Here is an 18,992-nt window from a genome sequence, read left to right on the forward strand (position 1 = left end):
ATATAGCAAACCTATATCCATAATTTACTAATTTAAAAAAGAAATAATAATGCTCAACTGAGCAGTCATATACTGCTGACTAATAATGTAGCTCTTTATTGCACAACTAACATTATTCTCTAATAAGTAATAATCGAAGACATTAGCATTTCAGTTGTGGGACTAAAATATGATTGAGTGATAGCTATCCGAATATGCCCATGCAAATTACTTCAAGAAAAAAAAATATGCCCATGCAAATCAGTTAACCTTAAATGGTCAATTATTTTAAAGGAAGTTCATAGAACTTTATGGTAAATGAAAACCAATTACAAACATGGGTAAGCAGAACAATGTCCTTATTTTTCAGTGTATATGATGTGATCATTGGCCTCACATCTTGTAAAAATCAGATCAAAATCAAAATTTGAGAACCTAAGCAGCTACCATTTTTTAACCTAAGATAAGGCAAGATAAGGTCTGCAACATCAGCACTAACAGACACAATTTCAATTGCAAGATCCCACCAGCGCCATGTGCCCTACAAGGTCCAACACTCGGTTGCTGCCAAGAACAACATTCAAAAGAACAATTAAACGATAGCACGAATTAGAACGCTTTACGTTTCAGTGCTAGTATAAGAGTTCATAAAAACAAACAACTTTAGATGCAATTATAAGCACATATACCTGTAACCCCACTCGTTGTCATACCACGAAACCATCTTCACAAAGGAAGCACTAAGCGCAATCCCAGCCTTAGCGTCAAAGATACTTGACCTGTGAAGAAATATAATATGATATAAGCTAGAAAATGAACATAAGCATACACAACAGAACAAATTCTAATTTCCAACGAAATAGATGAATGAATGTTCAGTATCATTTCGGCAAATTAAAATCCGTTTTGAACACACATAGGAGCAGATGCATTAATGTAGGAGGGTGCACCTAATGAATTCTATGTAAAATGTAATTTACCTTGAATCACCAACGAAGTCATTAGAGACAACATCCTCATCTGTGTATCCAAGAATTCCTTTTAGTGGTCCCTCTGAAGCACGCCTTCATTTTTTCAGTGGCAAAGTCATAGAAAGCAACCAAATAGTTAGTAGAGAACAATTCAAAAGGAGTTTGTGAACTAGAGCAGAAAAGCAATAGATTTACTTTATTGCTGCTTTAACATCTTCATAGGAAGCATTCTTTTGAAGTCGACAAGTTAAGTCCACTACAGAAACATTAGGGGTAGGCACCCGGAATGCCATTCCAGTGAGTTTTCCATTTAGCTCAGGAAGAACTTTTCCAACAGCCTGTGATTTCACAAAGCACAAATTCACAAATCTATACTTAAAATAGAAGCACAAAATCTGTTTGGGGTCATCCCTCTCCTACCTTTGCAGCACCAGTAGAACTTGGGATTATATTTTGAGCTGCCCCTCTTCCCCCTCGCCAATCCTTCATTGAAGGACCATCTACAGTCTTTTGTGTTGCTGGTCAAAGAGAAAAACAATCAGATGTTACTAATACCACTTGTGAGGATATAGTGTTAAGGTTTATTAATGCAAAAGAGAAAGAAATCCAAGGCTAATTAGCAAAAGTTCACAAGAGACCTGTAGTTGCATGGACTGTTGTCATCAAACCTTCAAGTATACCAAACTCCTCGTGAACCACCTGATGAATAGTTTATATATAATGGATGAGAATAATGAGATGCTTTTATGCATGTTTCTAATCAGGAAATGAGGGGCAGATGGAAGGGGAAGGCCCATGTTAAACTTAGTTATGTAGATTTTTGTTTCCAAGTGAGAAGAACCCCCCGCCCTCTCCAACATGGAGCAGACCATAGTATATTGATATTTGAAATGTAGGTTGAAACAAACCATAATGGGCCACATTCCAAACAAAAAAAAGGAATAATTAGATTCGCTATCAGAGCTTAGCTCTAGTTTCCCACTGTCTGATGGTTTGATACTTTGATTCCTTATGTTGGTAGGGATATTGCTTGAAAGTGTGATAATGAATCAATTGTATGAATTTAATAATCTTAATAGCTCTTGACTTTCATATTTTACAAATTCCTCTTCCCCCCACACAAGAAGCCAATTCCTAGATCTACCCCTGAAGAAAAGAATAATGATCATGAGGGAAATTGTGGCCTTTGAAGATTAGAGGAAACACACATATTCCATTTCTTAGAAACTCCCAAAGAAATGTTATCAGGATTCCCCTTGAAGTATGTCACACACACAAGTACTGAAATCCTTTTAGGCCATATCATTTTCCTTGTTCTTAAAAAGGAGCAACTAAAAAATCCATGCATTACACAATGCAATACAAACCTTGGCAAGAGGAGCAAGACAATTCGTTGTACAGCTTGCATTAGATACAATGTCCATGCTAGGATTGTATGTTTTCTCATTGACTCCAACCACAAACATAGGTGCATCAGCAGATGGAGCTGATATTATGACTTTCTTGGCACCAGCCTACAAGTAGAAAGAGTGAAAGCTCAAATTAGCATTTGGAGCTGGTTAGAGTAACATAAAGTGGGGAGAAGAGAGAGAAAGGCACAATGCTAAATACGCAGGTAATTGAACTTCACCTTCAAATGTGATGAAGCTTTCTCTAATGTTGTAAAAACTCCTGAAGACTCGATAACATAATCAGCCCCAAAATCACTCCACGGGATCTCTGCAGGATCTCTAAATAAAGCAACAAAAAAGTAGGCTCATTAACCCAAATCTTTTAGAACTCTTACATCCCCAACAATATTGTTAAGCAGTAACACATACTCATAAAGTCCATTTCAATTATCAGGGATCAACTCAAGATACCTTTTACTCACAACTTTAACCTGCTTCCCATTAATCTCCAAAGTATTGTCATCCAAAACCTTAATGCTTCCTTTGAACGGTCCATGAGTAGAATCATACTTAAACATGTAAGCCTGAAAGATAAACGATAAAGAAAATCTATACGTTGTAAAAAGAAAGTAAATTAAATAGAAAAAGTCAAAAAACAACCAAGCATCCCATCTTTAAAGATTAAAAAGTATACAACCATAAGGAAGATAAAAACAAACATGAATTCATGAAACATGTTGCAGTAGAAGTGTAAAAACAAACAATACACTCACACATTTCTCTAAATGCTTAGGAACATCTGTTTTCATGGCATTTACTAAACAGAATCACAGTGCAATTAAACTTTATCATATAAAGTCTAAACATCCTCAAAGCACCCAAAAAAACAAAGTCAGTCGCACAGGTTTCCTCTTCATGTGCAATCCAAAGGCATCATAACTACCTACTTCTGGAATATACCACCTTCAATCCAATAATAAAGTAATAAACTACCACCAATATCCCAAGATCACAAAAAATGTCACGCAACCTACTTCAGATTCAGACAAGATTGTGTTCCCTTCTTTAACTTTATTTTAAACTCCCTTATATTTAAAAACAGTATTATTCATAACTATAATCTACAACCAGATCATGTCTCCTTACTTTCCTCCCGAAAAAATTAAAGACCCCTTAATGTATGTTTTCATTTGAAATTCAGTTCTACGTAACAAAGATTATCATAGAAATTAATAAAATAAGTATCATTGGTTTTGTATGTGATTAGGAAATGCTTAAAATGAGACTGCAAATCGGATTCTTCAAAGGACTAGAGGAAGCTTCGGATGGAAAAAAATGTGATTTAAATTAACCCCAAAATATGTACAATAGTGCAATACTAACAAAGGCAAGAGGCATAAGAAAACATAGACAACAGTCACAGAGCATTACAATTGAATCAACATAAATATGAATGTGAAGCACAGCATAAGATTTCTATTTGAGGAAAAAACCTAAATCAAAAACCAAACACAAAAGGTAAAAAAAAAACTGAGATAGATCTATATATAACCACTATATGAATAAACAGATATTTGCAGCTTTAATATAGTCTATGATCAGTACAATAACCAAGCCATAAACTTTATATTACAGGAAAAACCATTAAGGGGAATTGCTTACATACCATATATTTAGCATCAATAAAAGGATCATTAATTGCAACAACATCAATATCATCCCGGGAAGTAGCTATGCGAAACACCAGCCTTCCAATTCTACCAAAACCTGCGCGTTTCAGCATACGGTATATGTATGTTTTCTTGAGATAAGCTGGAAAATCTAAGAATATGTTTCATGCTTTAAAACAGTTTTCACCTGATAACTACATTTTAGAATGACACTGACTGAACTCAAAATTAAGTTGTTTTACATGCATAACTTAAGGCCGTTTCTACTAAGCAAGAAACAACAATGAGGACTATCATAACAAAAGTTACCATTTATTCCAATTCTTGTCTTCCCAGCACTGCTTGACCCTGAAAATACCAGACCAGCCACTTATAAGAATCTAAGAATTAAGAAACTGTATGCAAATCACCCAAATCATTGCAAAATAATTGCCACATTCATACTCTGTACAGGGAGAGGGATTTCCGTTGCAGTGGCTTTGATAGGCTGTATGCTCCGGGAACGGCAGTTTCTGAGCATATAAAGATAGTATGTATACATTAGGATAAAAAAAACAAAACCACACACTATTATTAAAGGAACAGAAACAAGCTCAGTGAAGAAAAGAAAACGGGCACTAAGTAAAAAGTTTAGACTACTCAACTGTAAGCCTATTGATTCACACGGAATCGATGTTCCAAATACGTTGTTCTGCAAACTCTTGGGTGTTATATTACAGCTTGAGGCATGGTTAAACACCTGGGCCATACATACAGATGTTACAAACAGAATACAAATTGGAAATGCACTAACCCTGAAATGATCAAAAAATTAAGCATGTAAACTATTAGACAAAAACTCCTCACAACAATTCAAATTTTTCTAGCAGAAAAATTTCCTCATCATCATCACAAGCTTATCCAGATGAACATCACATACAAGTTATATAACATAAATTTCCTCCTGCCCAGTTTTCTGAATAACCAAACTGATGTTTTCACCAAATCCAGAAAAAACTTCAAATTTTGAGAACTAAACAAAGAAAAAAGAGCAAAAAGATCGAAAAAAAAAAACAAAACGTGAGAGCATTAACCAAAACATGGCTTCATATAACCCAAATTCTTCATCTGTTTTGCGATAAATTGCAGGAAAAATGAAGAACGCAAAGGAATCGGAAAAAGTGCTGGTAGGTCACCAAATCCAAATCCAAGTTCGAATTTCGATAAACCAAACATGAATAACAAACACTTCCAAAAAAACTACAATAACAGAGCGTGAACCGATACATATCACAATCACAGTAACAGCTGAGCTGAGCTGAGATTCAAAGATTCAATGTATTTTCCGAGAAAATGCGGGAAAATGAAAGAGAAAATGGAATCGGTGATGCAGAGAAGAAGACAGACCTTGAAGCGGTCGGAGGAGGAAGGTGAGAGGTCGTGTCGTGAGGAGGAGACAAGTGCAGATCTGAGGAGAGATGAAGCGGCCATTGGAGGAGCTGCAAACCCTAGAAAACGAAGGGTATTGAATTGATGCGGCACTGTGTGTGTGTGTGTGTGTGTCTCTGGTTTCTGCTGCACCAACCACGACTGAGAGAGAAGAAAGAATAATAAGAACGCGCACTCTTTTCTCGTGTGTTTTTTATATGCAATTACTCAGCGGAGGTTCTTATGGAACCAGACAAATAGGCTTTCTCTTTCTATGTTACTGTACTATCAACCACACTTGGAGAGTTGGAGATGGGTGTTTATTTTTTGGTACATTATAAAAAAATAAATTGCATTTTCTAAGTATTCTCGGGATGTCTCCACTTAACTCATATGTATTATAGTTCTTATCATTTGAGCTATTATTTTGGGATAAAGATAGATGTATAAGAAGAAAATATTACACAAATGACAAAAATAGATTAAACATTTTCACAATGTGAAGAAAGTAACTTTTAACATTATTTCCATATATTTAAATTTAAGGGCTCTCTCTTTAAAAAAAAATTAAGGGCTCTTTTGGTTATAATATAAGAAGATAATTGAATAATTGTAAGATATGAAAAGAATTGTGAAATGTGAAGTCTCGACTTTGATTAAGAATATGTTTAGGTTGACCCTCGTGTCAAATATGTTATATACAATTTGATATTTTACTATCATAAATTTTACAATTTTATTAATTTACTTAGAGTTTTTCTATTGTCCTCTTTTCTAAATATACATTTGTTTATATATAATTTGATATTTTTCTATATAAAATTTATAATTTTATTACTTTACTTATATTTTTTCCTATTTTTCCTATTGTTTTCCCTTAAACAATAATTTATATTATATGATAAGTTTTCCATTATGATATGTTATGTCAATCAGTCCCTTCTTTGGATCATAACTAGGATGGTACCCGTGCGATGCACGGGAGGCTTCATCTGTAGTTTTTTTTTAGTTTATGTCTAACCAAAATTTATAGTAACTAACTGTGCGTACGTTCATAGATAGGGTCAACATCTTCAATATTTGTAAACTTTATTTCAGATAACTTTGGAACACTTCATACTGGGAGGGTGCTAACCGTGATGAGCAGTTTGACTGTTTTGACACAGCTTTTAGTGCTCCTATTTCAGAAGACATATGCTCTGGTCACTTGCAGGATGTTGTGTGCATGTATACCAGCTATTTGTCAGAGATTGCTCTACGTAATTCCACAATTTGCCATTTATAGTTGTCTTCAATGTGTTTAAGTAAAATCAAAATCTACTCCATTGTGTGTGCAAGGCAGGATTTTGATATGTGTGATCCATAAAATGTGTTTTCTTAGTGGTCTTCCATGATAAATCTAAGATGCTACTAAATATAACTTATTCATTCCTTTCAAAAAAAAATATTCATTCCTTTTGCTTGTTTACCAAACTTAATCATGAAGCACTAAAGTGTATACTGGATTTTCGTTGAACTCAATGCCGATTCACGTTCGAGTTAACATGTCAAAATTTTACTTCTTCCTGAGTTGGGATGTCTATTTTCCCTTGTGTCAACATGTCAAAATATTGCTCCTCCTTTAGTTTGGATGTGTTTTCCCTTTGGCATCAACACAAACATGAAACCAAACAAGCACAAATTATGTAAAATTCTTTGCCGGTCCTAGTGGTGCATCATCACTTATTGTACTGCACCAGGCTGTTAGCTAGTGGACCAAAAAGACCGGGAGGAAGTTAATCCATATTTCCATTTGGTTTAATTCCATGGTAGTTTACTCATAGTCAGTGTACTCTTTCCTTTTCTATCTTATAGAAACTCGGATCTCCTGCTTGTAAAAGAGAAAACTGGACCCTGAATTATGGGGAACTGATACATTATGTGGTTTCTTATCATGGTTCTAAATTGGAGGAAAGGCAATATAAAGTATGAAATTCAAGTGTCTCTTGAAAAATAATAATGAATATTGTTATTCAGAACAAATTTGTATAAAATAGGATGCAACATCAATTATTTAAACCCGAAACAGAAACCAAAAGAGAATGTCTGAGCTCAATTCACATCTCTACATTCTAAGAATCATGTATTAAAATTAAAAGAATTCATTTCCACACAAACTTCAATAAATTATGCTTGGTCATCAAAGAGATCATTGAGCTGGGGCTTTGTTGGTCCAGGAATTAAACGGTTCTACTTGATTTGATCTATTTTCTCAAGATCCTCCTTTGTCAGTGCCCAATCAAAGATTTGCAGATTTTGGTTCATTATGTCCTTATCATAGCTCTTTGCCACAAAAGTGACTCCTTGTTCATACAACCATCTTAGACTGACCTGAGCTATAGACTTGCCATGAGCCTTAACAATCTCTTTGAGCATATCATTCTCCATAACTTCATTTGGTCCCCTGCTGGCACCTTTCCTAAGAGGCGAGAAAGCAGTCAAAACTATTCCTTTTGCATTGCAGAACTATCTTAGTTCCTTTTGTTGCCATGCAAGGTTCCTTTTGTGTGGCTGAGCCCCTAAATATAACCATATGGAAAGTCAAGATAAAAAAGAAAGATCTTTGACAGAGTATAGAAGATGAGAAGTTAAAACCTCAACACCTCTATTTCACTTACTGGCCAGCAGGAAAGTAAAAAACAAAATCATAATGACACTGAATAGTCCTCAGAATAACTAAGAGCAATCAAAGAAAATAATAGAAGCTAGAAGAAGAGTGGCAGAAATCAAATAAGTGCATTTGTGCTCATGTAGCAGAAACCTTTTAATGAAAACATTGACTAAATAATATGTGTATAAATCATGAATTAGTGATGAGAAATGGTTTTCCCAAAAGCTGCTAAGTCTTAAATTCATAAAACAAATGCCTATAAAAGAGGAATTAACCATTCGGAAAGCAAAGTTATAAAAAGATTTGATTTCAGATATTACAGTATGAAAAGAAATAAGCGAAATAGACCAATTTTTTGCAGAATCAAAGTGGAGGGCTCAAGTTCATACCCAAAAGTTCCTTTGATAGTTGTGCAAAGAAAAAGAACTAAAGCTGTAGATGTCCATGTAGCTAATCCGAAATCACATAGCTACAAGTTAACAAAACAATCAGAATGATTATATGAGACAATCACAATACTAAACTCAAGTCTACAATTGATTCAAAGAAAAACATCTCACCTTGGGAGTCTATATAAAGCATTTTCTTCTACATAAATGATTGTGTATCAAAGATAACAAAGAACGAACATGCTTTAAGCTTCAAAACATGAGCACTCTAGAGTCTAGAGCAAACATAAAATTTAGTTAGAACATCACTAAGTTTGACATAAAATGAAACATGGCCAGTGAAGACAACCAATGACTAAAACACAAAAGTGATGGATAAACATCTAAACATGGCTATATCTCATGCATTTCATAATAATAAATTAACTTATGCAGAAACAATAAGTCTAGATTAAAACAGCAAGATGTAGAAACTTAAAATTTATGGTTAGGTGCACAAAATCTGGGGTGGCCATACTCTCATCAATCATAGAATGAATTTTTTTAAAATAAAAAATTAAGGGAAGACGGTGTAAGTTACCTCATCAGAAAAGTGCTGCAAATGCAATCGTTGCAAGCAGCACAAATGTAGTGCGAAAATCACTTTCCTCACAACGGCAAAGAATATGCCTCCTCCTGCCTGAAAGCCATGGCCACCACTTTCCAACTCCGAGCAAGCTCTCTTTAAGAATCTGGAAAAAGAAGAAGAAAGCAGGTGGTGAGCCATTGTTTGCCTAATGCGTGCTTCAATCTTCTAACCCTGCAAACAATAATAAACTTGGGAATAAACAATAACTTCAAAAGTTTGCAAAAATAGCTAGTCATTCAAGTGATAAAAGATAAAAACTCCAGCATCAATGAGAACCAGCTAAATTGCAAATGGCCTAGATGGTTCACCTACTAGACACATATGCCACATCCAATCATACTAACTAACCTTTCATGTATCTCTCCCAGAACACAAGCTCCTAATAGGATTTTCAGGTCCATACAATTCAGTCATTGCTATAACTCAAACAACAAATTCAAAACAATAGAACCACACCAAGTTGAAAGATCTTTTCAAAATTCACAACATACAACCATAAAAAATCGCTATTTATAGAGAACTAATCAAACTTCACAACACATAAAACCAGAAATATCACCCAACTTGACTTAGAAAAACAGGACAATGCAGAATCACTTAACAAAAGCAATAAAAAGGATCTGAATTCCAGTTAAAGTCCCTAGTGTGCCTGTATGAATAACAGTTACATCATCAGAGAATACCAATATCCAAAATCTCAGCACCAAAGAGCTTATTGAGGCGATTAAGCTTGTTTATCATCTGAATAGAATATTTCCAAAACTAAACATGATTTTTATCTCCTTATTTTTTTTTCTATAAAATGAACTTTACAAATACAACACATACCGGACGAAGAAAGTTACATTAGGTTATGGCAATTCAAGAAGCCAGAAGTTGTACTGGGAAACTGAGAAATCGGACGAAGATAAAAACAATGTTCCTAGTACATTATAATCAATTATCAGGATGCAAAACTATCAAAAGAAAAACAATAAATTAAAATACATTATATACATGCATTAAGTAACTTGTGTGCAATCTCTAATGGAAATTTGTCTACTTCTCTAGAGCATGGAAAAAAATGTTGATCATTTACTAATAGAACAATGAAAATCTGTCTACTTCTCTATTTTTTACCCAACCGTTTAGCAATCTCTAATTAGAGCGGGAAGATATACCTTGATTAATTCCTACATTTTTCCCATCCACTGTACGTGAAGGCCAAACGCCCATTTTCTTTCAACAGGGAACTATGGTATACTTCCTGGAATAAATAACAAAAACAAAAGAATCGCATATTATGCCTTTCTCCAGAGAAATTGAAAAATACTCAAGTTGTTAAATCATTTAGAATCTTACCAACTTTAACTTCATGATGCTGCTTCACATTTACCTTCGTGTCAAAATCTATTGAGGTTCTGGAAAAACATGTAAATATCTAAAACATTGTAGCAAGAAATTCATGGAATGAGACAAAAAAAGTTTACCTTTTTCGTTAACAAAAACCTGACCATGAAAGAACTCAACAAACTTGAAAACACCAATAGGGTACTTGACAATATATGCTCAGGAATATCTCTGATGCTTGCGACTGCAAATATAACAAAGATACCAAGAATTCATAAACCCCATTCCTTCTTCTTTTTTGGTTAACAAACCCCATTCCTTCAAATTGGGAACGCAACGCAGTAATCAATTATGATTGATGAAAAAGGAAGAAGAGAAAGAGGGGTTACAGAACCTGGTGTTGCCGGGGCGGAAAGAGAACCAATTTGTAGCGAGAAGCGAAGTTGTTGTATTTATAGAACGATGGCATCTATTTCCCCTGTAACCCTAAACGTACGAACTGAAATGAGCAGGCATAGAGTGACAGGCCTTTGAACGCTACAGAGAGTAATAGGGTACAGATCATAGCTGAAAAGTACATGAAACAGCTGGAATTCGCAAGTTGAAGAGGAGGAATAGGGAGAGATTAAGAGGAATAGGCGGAAAAAGGGTTAAAGAGGGGGAATAATTTCGACAATAGCTTCGGATGTAGGCACAGATGTAGGGAGAAGGTTCTGGAACAGGAACAGGGGTGCATGAACAGTAGAATCCAATCCTTCCTTTGTAAGGTAGTAGATGTTGCTTTACTTGGTAAGCATGTTTGGCAGCTTATTTCTAATGCAGATAGACCGTGGGTAAGTATTTTGAAGGCGAATTATTTTCCTGGTGGCTCCTTTTTTACCGCGGGTTCGAGGTATGGATCCCCGGTGTGGCAGGCTTTCAACAAGGCTCTTGATGTTCTTAGACCTGGTTTTGATTTCCGTATTGGTAATGGCCTCTCTTCTTTTTGGTATGTCCCTTGGTGCTCTAATACTCCTCTGTGTCATGAGGTTCCGTTTGTGGATTTGCATGACACGTCTCAGCGGATTAGAGATGTGTGGGATGGGGGAACTTGGCACCTTAAGCGGGTTTGGTCTTGGCTTCCTGATGTGGTTAAGGAAAAGATTCGAGCGACGCAAGTGCGGTTGAATGATAATGTTCAGGATGGAGTTAGATGGTCGGGTCATGTTTCTGGACAGTATTCTACATCTTTTGGGTATGCGTGGATAGTGCAACAAAGGGGGATAGGTTCTGATGCTCTCGATACGAGCTGGCAGTGGATTTGGAATTTGAGTGTGCCTCTAAAGTGTAGTGTTCTGGTTTGGCTTTGTGCCCATGATTCTCTCCCAACTAACTCGTGCAGGTTTAGACGTGGAATGGCAGATACAGAGGAGTGCGTCCTGTGTAATTCTTTTCCAGAGACAGCTTTGCACTGCCTTAGAGATTGCTGGCTAGCTCGAGGAATATGGCAGCGGGCGGGGTTTGATGTCAACGACGCTCTTTTTCGTGAGGACAACTTGCGGCTCTGGCTAAAAGGCTTACTGGTAGATGCAAGCCCGACGACAATGGCAACCTTGTGGTGGATATGGCGTGTTCAAAACAACGTTTGCTTGGAGGGTGTTCGAATTCCAGATCAGATGCTAGCAAATAATATTGCTGTCATGGCAGCAGACATTCTTCGTGCTTTTGCAACACCGCTAGATGCACCCCGGCGCTCGCCGCGGATGGTCAGGTGGCTTCCAAGGATGGAGGATGGCATCATTATTAATGTCGATGGCAGCGTGTGTGGATCCCCAAGTCGAGGGGGATTCGGTGGTTGCCTCAGGAATTCGATGGGTGAGTGGAAGGGGGGTTTTATGGTTTCTTTAATGACTCTCATATACTCCACCTTGAGCTGTTGGCAATTTTCTATGGTCTCTCCTTAGCTTGGGATCGTGGCTACAGGATGGTGGAATGTCAGTCTGATTCTCTGGATGCTGTCAACCTTGTTTTGTCTGAGCCTCCGTCGACTCATTTGTACGCTCCGTTGGTTTGGGACATCAAAGAGCTTCTAGGGAGACCTTGGAGTGTTGATTTCCATCACACGCTGCGCAAGGGGAATGCTTGTGCTGATTTCTTGGCAAAATTGGGAGCTCAGCAGGATGAGGCTCTTGTGTTTGAAGAGAACCCGATTGCGGGATTGAGTTTGCTTCTTCTAGCCGATGCCTTAGGCATCTCCTCTTTGAGGCCTTAGTTCGGGTTCCTTGCCCGTTTTTTCTTTTTCTTTATGAGTTGTACCAAAAAAATCAGTCCCTTGTTTCATATGATAAGTTTTTTTACCATCTTTCCTTCACAAGCTTCTACAATATCGAAATTGAGAACAAGCCGAGTCATGGATTCCTCAACGATACTTGGTCCCCAATTTTTTCACTACTTCATATCAATATATTTCTTTTACCTATCAAAAAAAAATCCCAATTTTTTCACCATGATAAAATCAACATGCTATAATCTTTTTTTATACTTAATACAAAGAGAACCAAAGCAAAACAAAACAGAAAAAGAAAAAAAAAACCCTCTATTGCCTAACTACCATGGTACCCAAGGAGTCAGTCAGGAGCAAAGCCTCCATGCCAGGGAGGGAATCCTGGATATGGAGGAGCTGTAAGTCTTGGGACGCACCCGCCTTAGCCAAAATAATCTAACTCTACATATTTATTTATATGATCCCTTTTTAGGCTATGTTAAACTCAGCACCATACCCATAATTTAACCGTCACAAAATTGTTTTCCTGTCTTTCTGGAAACTCTTCCTATGATTTTTTCCTTCCAAACTTTACATGTTACAAGATTATGTAATAATAATATATATGAACGTCTGCGAATATTCCATTATTCCTGGAATTTTCTTTAGAGAGAAATTGCACGACTAATGATATTGAGGGTGCTGAAAATAGGGTGGGGTAGTAGTAGAGAAACATGTTTTCCGAAGGGTGAGTTTGTCCTGAGGTGATGAACGGCGAGGACTAGCGTAGCGTGACCTTTCCTCGAAAGACACGTTGGGCTTTATTGGGGTCTTGTTTTTGTGTTTAACATTTTCTCGTATTTAGATTTGAACGTGGTCCTACAGCCTCCGCTTTCAATTCACAGGGCTGTGGCCTATCGCTTTCTCTATGTCCCCCCAAGTTGATCTTTTGCTGAATTTTTGCGCACAGCAACTTTGAAATGGGCAATTTTGTATGCAACTATTGGGAACACATGTGCCAGTTTATTGTTTTTCATCATTTCAAATCAAAGATCTCACTTTCCCCAGTTGCTCTCTTTAAATAGTGTGTAATTGGGTATAGAAAATGAGTTATGGGAAGAGATCTCCTCTGAACTCCATCCGTTTCACAAAGATTATTGTTTAAGGTTGTGGCATAAATAATAAAATGACAATTATTGATAGTAAAATGTTACTAAAATGTCCTTGTTTAATTTTATTAGTACTATATACAACTATTAAATTATACTTAGATAGAGAAGTATGTAGTTTTTTTTTTAACTCAAGAAAAATGTAGTTAATAGAGAAGAATTGTGGTTGGTTAATATGAAAGATGATAAGTGAGAGAAAATGTATTAAATGAGAGTATACTTGAAAAAAATCAACAAAAGATGCATTGACATTCTAAAACAACAAACTATTTAAAAAATTAAAATCATACAAAAAACTACAATCTTTATGAATGGAGGAAGTATTTATTAATGTAATCATGAAAATTCTTAGATTAGGCTCATTATTATTGATCGTGATATACTTTGGTGAAAAAACAATATTTTTATTGTAATACGAAAAAATTGTTGTGATTAAATATGATAATTTTCAAAAAGATAAATATAAAAATATAATTTTTTTCCTCTTTTTTCCAAGGTATTTTAAAAATTAATAGTTATGGGCTCTGAGTCACTTTATGTGGGTAGAATTGTCCCGATAAATACTTCTACATACCCACCGTCCAGACATCAAACTCTAAACTAAATATTTAAGAAGTTCAACTATTCAATCGTTTAATATCTTTGTTAAAACCAAATTTCTTTTTCTCATACATAAACTTGAACATGAAATATTGTACCACATACTATTGAATAATATGATATTAATTAAAAAAGAATGAAAAAAAAAAACAAAGTTGTGATCACGTGAGAGTTTCACTGTTCTCATGTCTGTTTACTTACCTAATAGAAAAAAAATCTAACTACCAGTCTTTTTCTTATATTTTTCTTTGTATCATATGCTAATTTAATAGCCACAATGTTGGGCTTATTTTTTGGTTGCGTAATTAGATTAATCCTCCGAGACTGGAAAATCATATAATTAAGTGAAAGAAATTGTTATTCAGACCCCCCACAACTATTCAAACCCAAAATATTTTCAGAAATCCAAAAATATCCTTATCGAACGCACTTTGAAAGTGCGACCCCTCTCTCACTTTGAAAGTGCGACAGGTGAAAGTGCTGTCTCACTTTGAAAGTGCGTTAGGGTCGCACTTTCAAAGTGCGTTAGGTTGCAGAAAAAAAACAGCAATTCTAAAAACGACACTTTAAAAGTAGAAAAGAAGAGAGAGAGAGAGAGAGAGAGAGAGAGAGGAGAAGATGGAGGTTGTTATTGTGGTGGTGGTGGTGATGGTGGTGGTGACAGAGGTGGTGGTGACGGTGGTGATGATGGTGGAGGAAAGAGGAGATAGAGAGGAGAATACCGAAGTTGTTGTTGTGGTGGTGGTGACGGAGGTTGTGGCGGTGGTGGCGGCGGTGGTGGTGGCGGCGGAGGTGGTGGGTGGTGGTGGGTGGTAGTGGTGGTGGAAGAAAGAGGTAAGGAGAGATGAGAGAGAATGTGAGTGAGAATTTTTTATATTTTTTTTCATTAAGGGCATTTTAGTATTTTTACACATTTAAAGGGGGTCTGAATAGCTGTGGGGGTGGTCTGAATAACAATTCCCTCAAGTGAATAGGTTTCAATAATTTTTTCAACATGCAGCACCCAAACATTGAATTTTTAACTAAACATTAAAGGAACTCGGTTATTTACTACTATGTGTTAGACATTTTTTTATAAGGTTGGACTTGTTTGAGAAATACAAATTAAAAGAGAATCTGATTTTGTATTTATAATCTACGCAACATATTTGTGACATTGGTAGTCCAAAGGCCAAGTTCATTACCCCTTCCTAAGACGAAAGGTTATTAAACTTCTTAGATATATAATCTCAATTATTGATAGATGAAATAGTCTTTAAATAATTTGTATGATTGCCTCTCTTTTTTTGGTGAGTTTTTTAGTGTTCATAATTGATAACAAAGATGGGGTCATATAGGTTGGGTGAGGAGGTTCGACGATCGATTCTTGACCGGTGCAATCTATCTTTTCAATGTACTAAAAAAAATTGATAAGAAAGATTTATTCTCTCGCTGCAGGAATGATTGGTCACAAAATATGCTTTATTCTCATGAATAAAGATCGAACCACCGATCTCATAATTAAGGGACAGAATGGGCTAACCATCTAAAGTTGTATTGTGCGAGGGATACTCGACCAATGTGTTTAACAAATTGTGAATTTACTAAGACCGATTTAAGTCTATTAGGAAGTGTTTATTTGATCTTATTATTAAAGCATAAGTATTATATGCAAGTGTTTGAATGAGCTTATAACATACCACTATAAGAATGTGCTGATTTAGCGTTCAAAATTAGCGTATGACCGACACACCGACGCTATTTTTTCCATATAGCGTCAGAATACTGATGCAAGGGTTAAAACTAAGCACTTCTTTTAAAACCAGCTTAGCCAATGCTAACTTGCACTGCTTAAGTATAATTTAGAGTCGAGCAAAGCAAATGCTAAATTCTCAAGTCACTATAGCGTCCAAGTGCTGATAAATAGCGGCGGCCTAAAGCTAACACGAGGTTCATCATCCATCTTTGCATCGGTTATGCATGACGCTAAGGTTTGCATTTGGATGGCCAAATTAGTGGGTGGGACTAGCTGACGCAAATATTATAGATTTTTCCGCCAACACTTCATTATAAGCCTTTCTTCATTATAAGGAAAAAAATGTAAATTTGAACTAAATTAGTGCTTCCATGGAAATAAGAATCAATTTCTCTCTCCTCTACTATAATAGACTTTTTTAGAGGTTACTCAAAATAGTTTATGAAAATAATTAAATTTATGCTTTTCATTTTTAAATTCTGATTTGTTTCAAAAGCACACACATACATAAAAAATTACATAATGAATTTTTTTTTGAAAATAATTGATTATTTAACAAAATAAGCTGAGATACGTCAAGCCATTTAGAAAAACAATTATTTAACACGCTCATAGGGTTGAAATAAATATAAAAAAGGCTTATTTGAATACCTAAGAAAAAATTTGGGTTAAATCACATTAAAATATTATATATAGTTAATGTTTATAGTCAAATCTTTTTATTTTTCATGCTACATGATAACAAATAGTTAAAACAAAAAAAAAAAAGAATCGTGAGTTTCTTAAGTCAGCTCACTTAAAACTAAACAAAAAATGACAAATTAAGGTACAATATTCAACTCAAAATTAAGCAAAATAATGATTTAGGCAAGTCAATAAGGGATTCATGCATATAATATTCTTATACTCATTTTTTAACCTTACAGCTTATTTAGTTTAAAATATATAACCCAAATTCACTGTTTGAAAATGAATTGATTTACATAATGATTGTTCGACATATAAAAATTACAAACACTTAATTGACATACACGTTATCGGTAATTTTTAACCACTACAACAAATATTTGTGGAGGTTTAAACCATCCTAATTTGTATGTCTATTGAGTATCTTGAAATATTCACATGTCTACGTACCATTGTTCTAAAAATATACTTTTAGGTTTGCATTAACATTCTTTTTCCTTTTAGCTTGATCATTAATTACATTAGCAACAACGTCAACTTCCAAGTTGCAAGCTAATAAAACTGAACTTAGGGTTATAATTTGAGCGCATACATGGTCGGGTAGTTCAAAGTGGAGACGGTCCCTACAATGTGGCGACATGCCCTGATGATGGAGAATTCAACACGGGACAACATAGGCAAATACAGAACACCACGTGCTTCCTTTCTTTGCACTGGCAGATACCACCAACCCACCTATCTAATTAAAGTGACAAACAAAGAAAATATATGCTGTGTGGTGGGTGGCTTTGTTGGCTAGTTCGTTGGATGGCTGTGTCGTGCGTGAGCAAAATTGACTCATAGATGCAGATGGATGGATTGAGACATGTATACCTGACCTTTTTGAGAAGCTACACCAATGTCAAGTTGGAGGTCAAGGAAGGTGGGGTGCAAACAAAAAGCAATGTGCTTCCAAAACCAAAGCAGTGAGTAGCGTTTCATTTGAAATTTGGGATAGTATAAACCAGTCTTCTGGTTTTTTTTTCTACAAGCGGGCTTGTTCTGTCTTGTTTATTTTTAGCCCAACAGAAATGTAGTATCAGTAATGAATGGTCAGTTGACCAATAAAAAAACAAAACCAAAGGCTATTGATCACCTCGCTTCTTCATTCAGACCAAAAAAAAAACTCCATTACAACATTATTGAATCTTCCAAAAGACTTAGGTGATTCTTTTAGGCCACACAAATTACAATGATTGTTTTTAAGTTGACACACTCCTCCTGAGCAACAAACTCGTGTGGTTGCTCCATGTAATCATGTATACCTTATCATGCGAATCACTATGTATAAATGCATTTTTTCACATCTAACCACCCGGGCAGAGGAGAATTTAGCAACAAGGGGAAAATACCAGTGCAGTCACTCCCACATGTTTGAACACATCCCTTGGAACTAACTGAGCTTTCAAACGAGCTACAAAACCATAAAAAGTTTACTTTAGTAGTGTAAATCCACTTACATCCAAAGTCCATTTCTTCAAGGTAAAGTGACCGAATTCCAAGTCTCATACTGCCTAAGGGCCAACATTTCCTCCTCCATAGCTTGCCACCAACAAACATATGATAAAAAAATTGAAAAAAAACTTAGGGATAGAAAAAACCTATATGGCAACAATTAAAGACTTATAGGTAGGTAATAAATTATTGGAAGTGGCATAAGAAGATAAGGTGTAAGTGCAAGTGTGTTTACCTTTACGTGAAACTATAAGGAGGTCCAGATTATCAAGAGGGTATCAAGACACTCGAGGATGCAGATGCAGTAATTGAGTAGCAGGTGGAGGAGCCCTACTTTTGGGCTTCAACTGATTGTTCTCAAAATTTTGGGAATCCATATCAGTAGTAGTGTGTGGAGCAGGGTAAGTAGTGACATAAGTTAAAAATGTGTCTTCTATTCTCCACGTGACCTTGTCCCTTCTCCCACACGACGTTGCCTCCTTCTCCAACACAACCACAAATACTTCCTCCACAGTTCCTTCGACCCAGTCTTCTGCTTTCTTTTGAAGAGTTGGAAATGAGCGCAAAAAAAAATTACTTAGGGTTTAGTCCCTTTAAAGAATGCAATTCCATGTACTATATACCACATTAAAACATTTGATGATGTGTAAA

General features: G+C 35.7%; 1 protein-coding gene across 1 annotated transcript; it reads right to left on the reverse strand.

The window, feature by feature from the left end:
• Positions 1 to 240: 240 nt before the first annotated feature.
• On the reverse strand, positions 241 to 5,653 carry LOC130748148 (glyceraldehyde-3-phosphate dehydrogenase GAPCP1, chloroplastic). The gene is made up of 14 exons (XM_057601308.1): positions 5,398 to 5,653; positions 4,656 to 4,750; positions 4,456 to 4,523; positions 4,321 to 4,359; positions 4,008 to 4,108; positions 2,813 to 2,925; positions 2,581 to 2,680; positions 2,318 to 2,464; positions 1,589 to 1,649; positions 1,371 to 1,468; positions 1,146 to 1,288; positions 960 to 1,043; positions 669 to 758; positions 241 to 543 (listed from the first exon to the last, which is right to left on the reverse strand). The coding sequence occupies exons 1-14, from the start codon at positions 5,479 to 5,481 to the stop codon at positions 489 to 491; spliced, it is 1,278 nt and encodes a 425-aa protein (XP_057457291.1). The 5' UTR covers positions 5,482 to 5,653; the 3' UTR covers positions 241 to 488.
• Positions 5,654 to 18,992: the final 13,339 nt, after the last annotated feature.

Source organism: Lotus japonicus, chromosome 3, assembly GCF_012489685.1.
Source record: "Lotus japonicus ecotype B-129 chromosome 3, LjGifu_v1.2".
Classification (NCBI taxonomy): Eukaryota; Viridiplantae; Streptophyta; class Magnoliopsida; order Fabales; family Fabaceae; genus Lotus; species Lotus japonicus.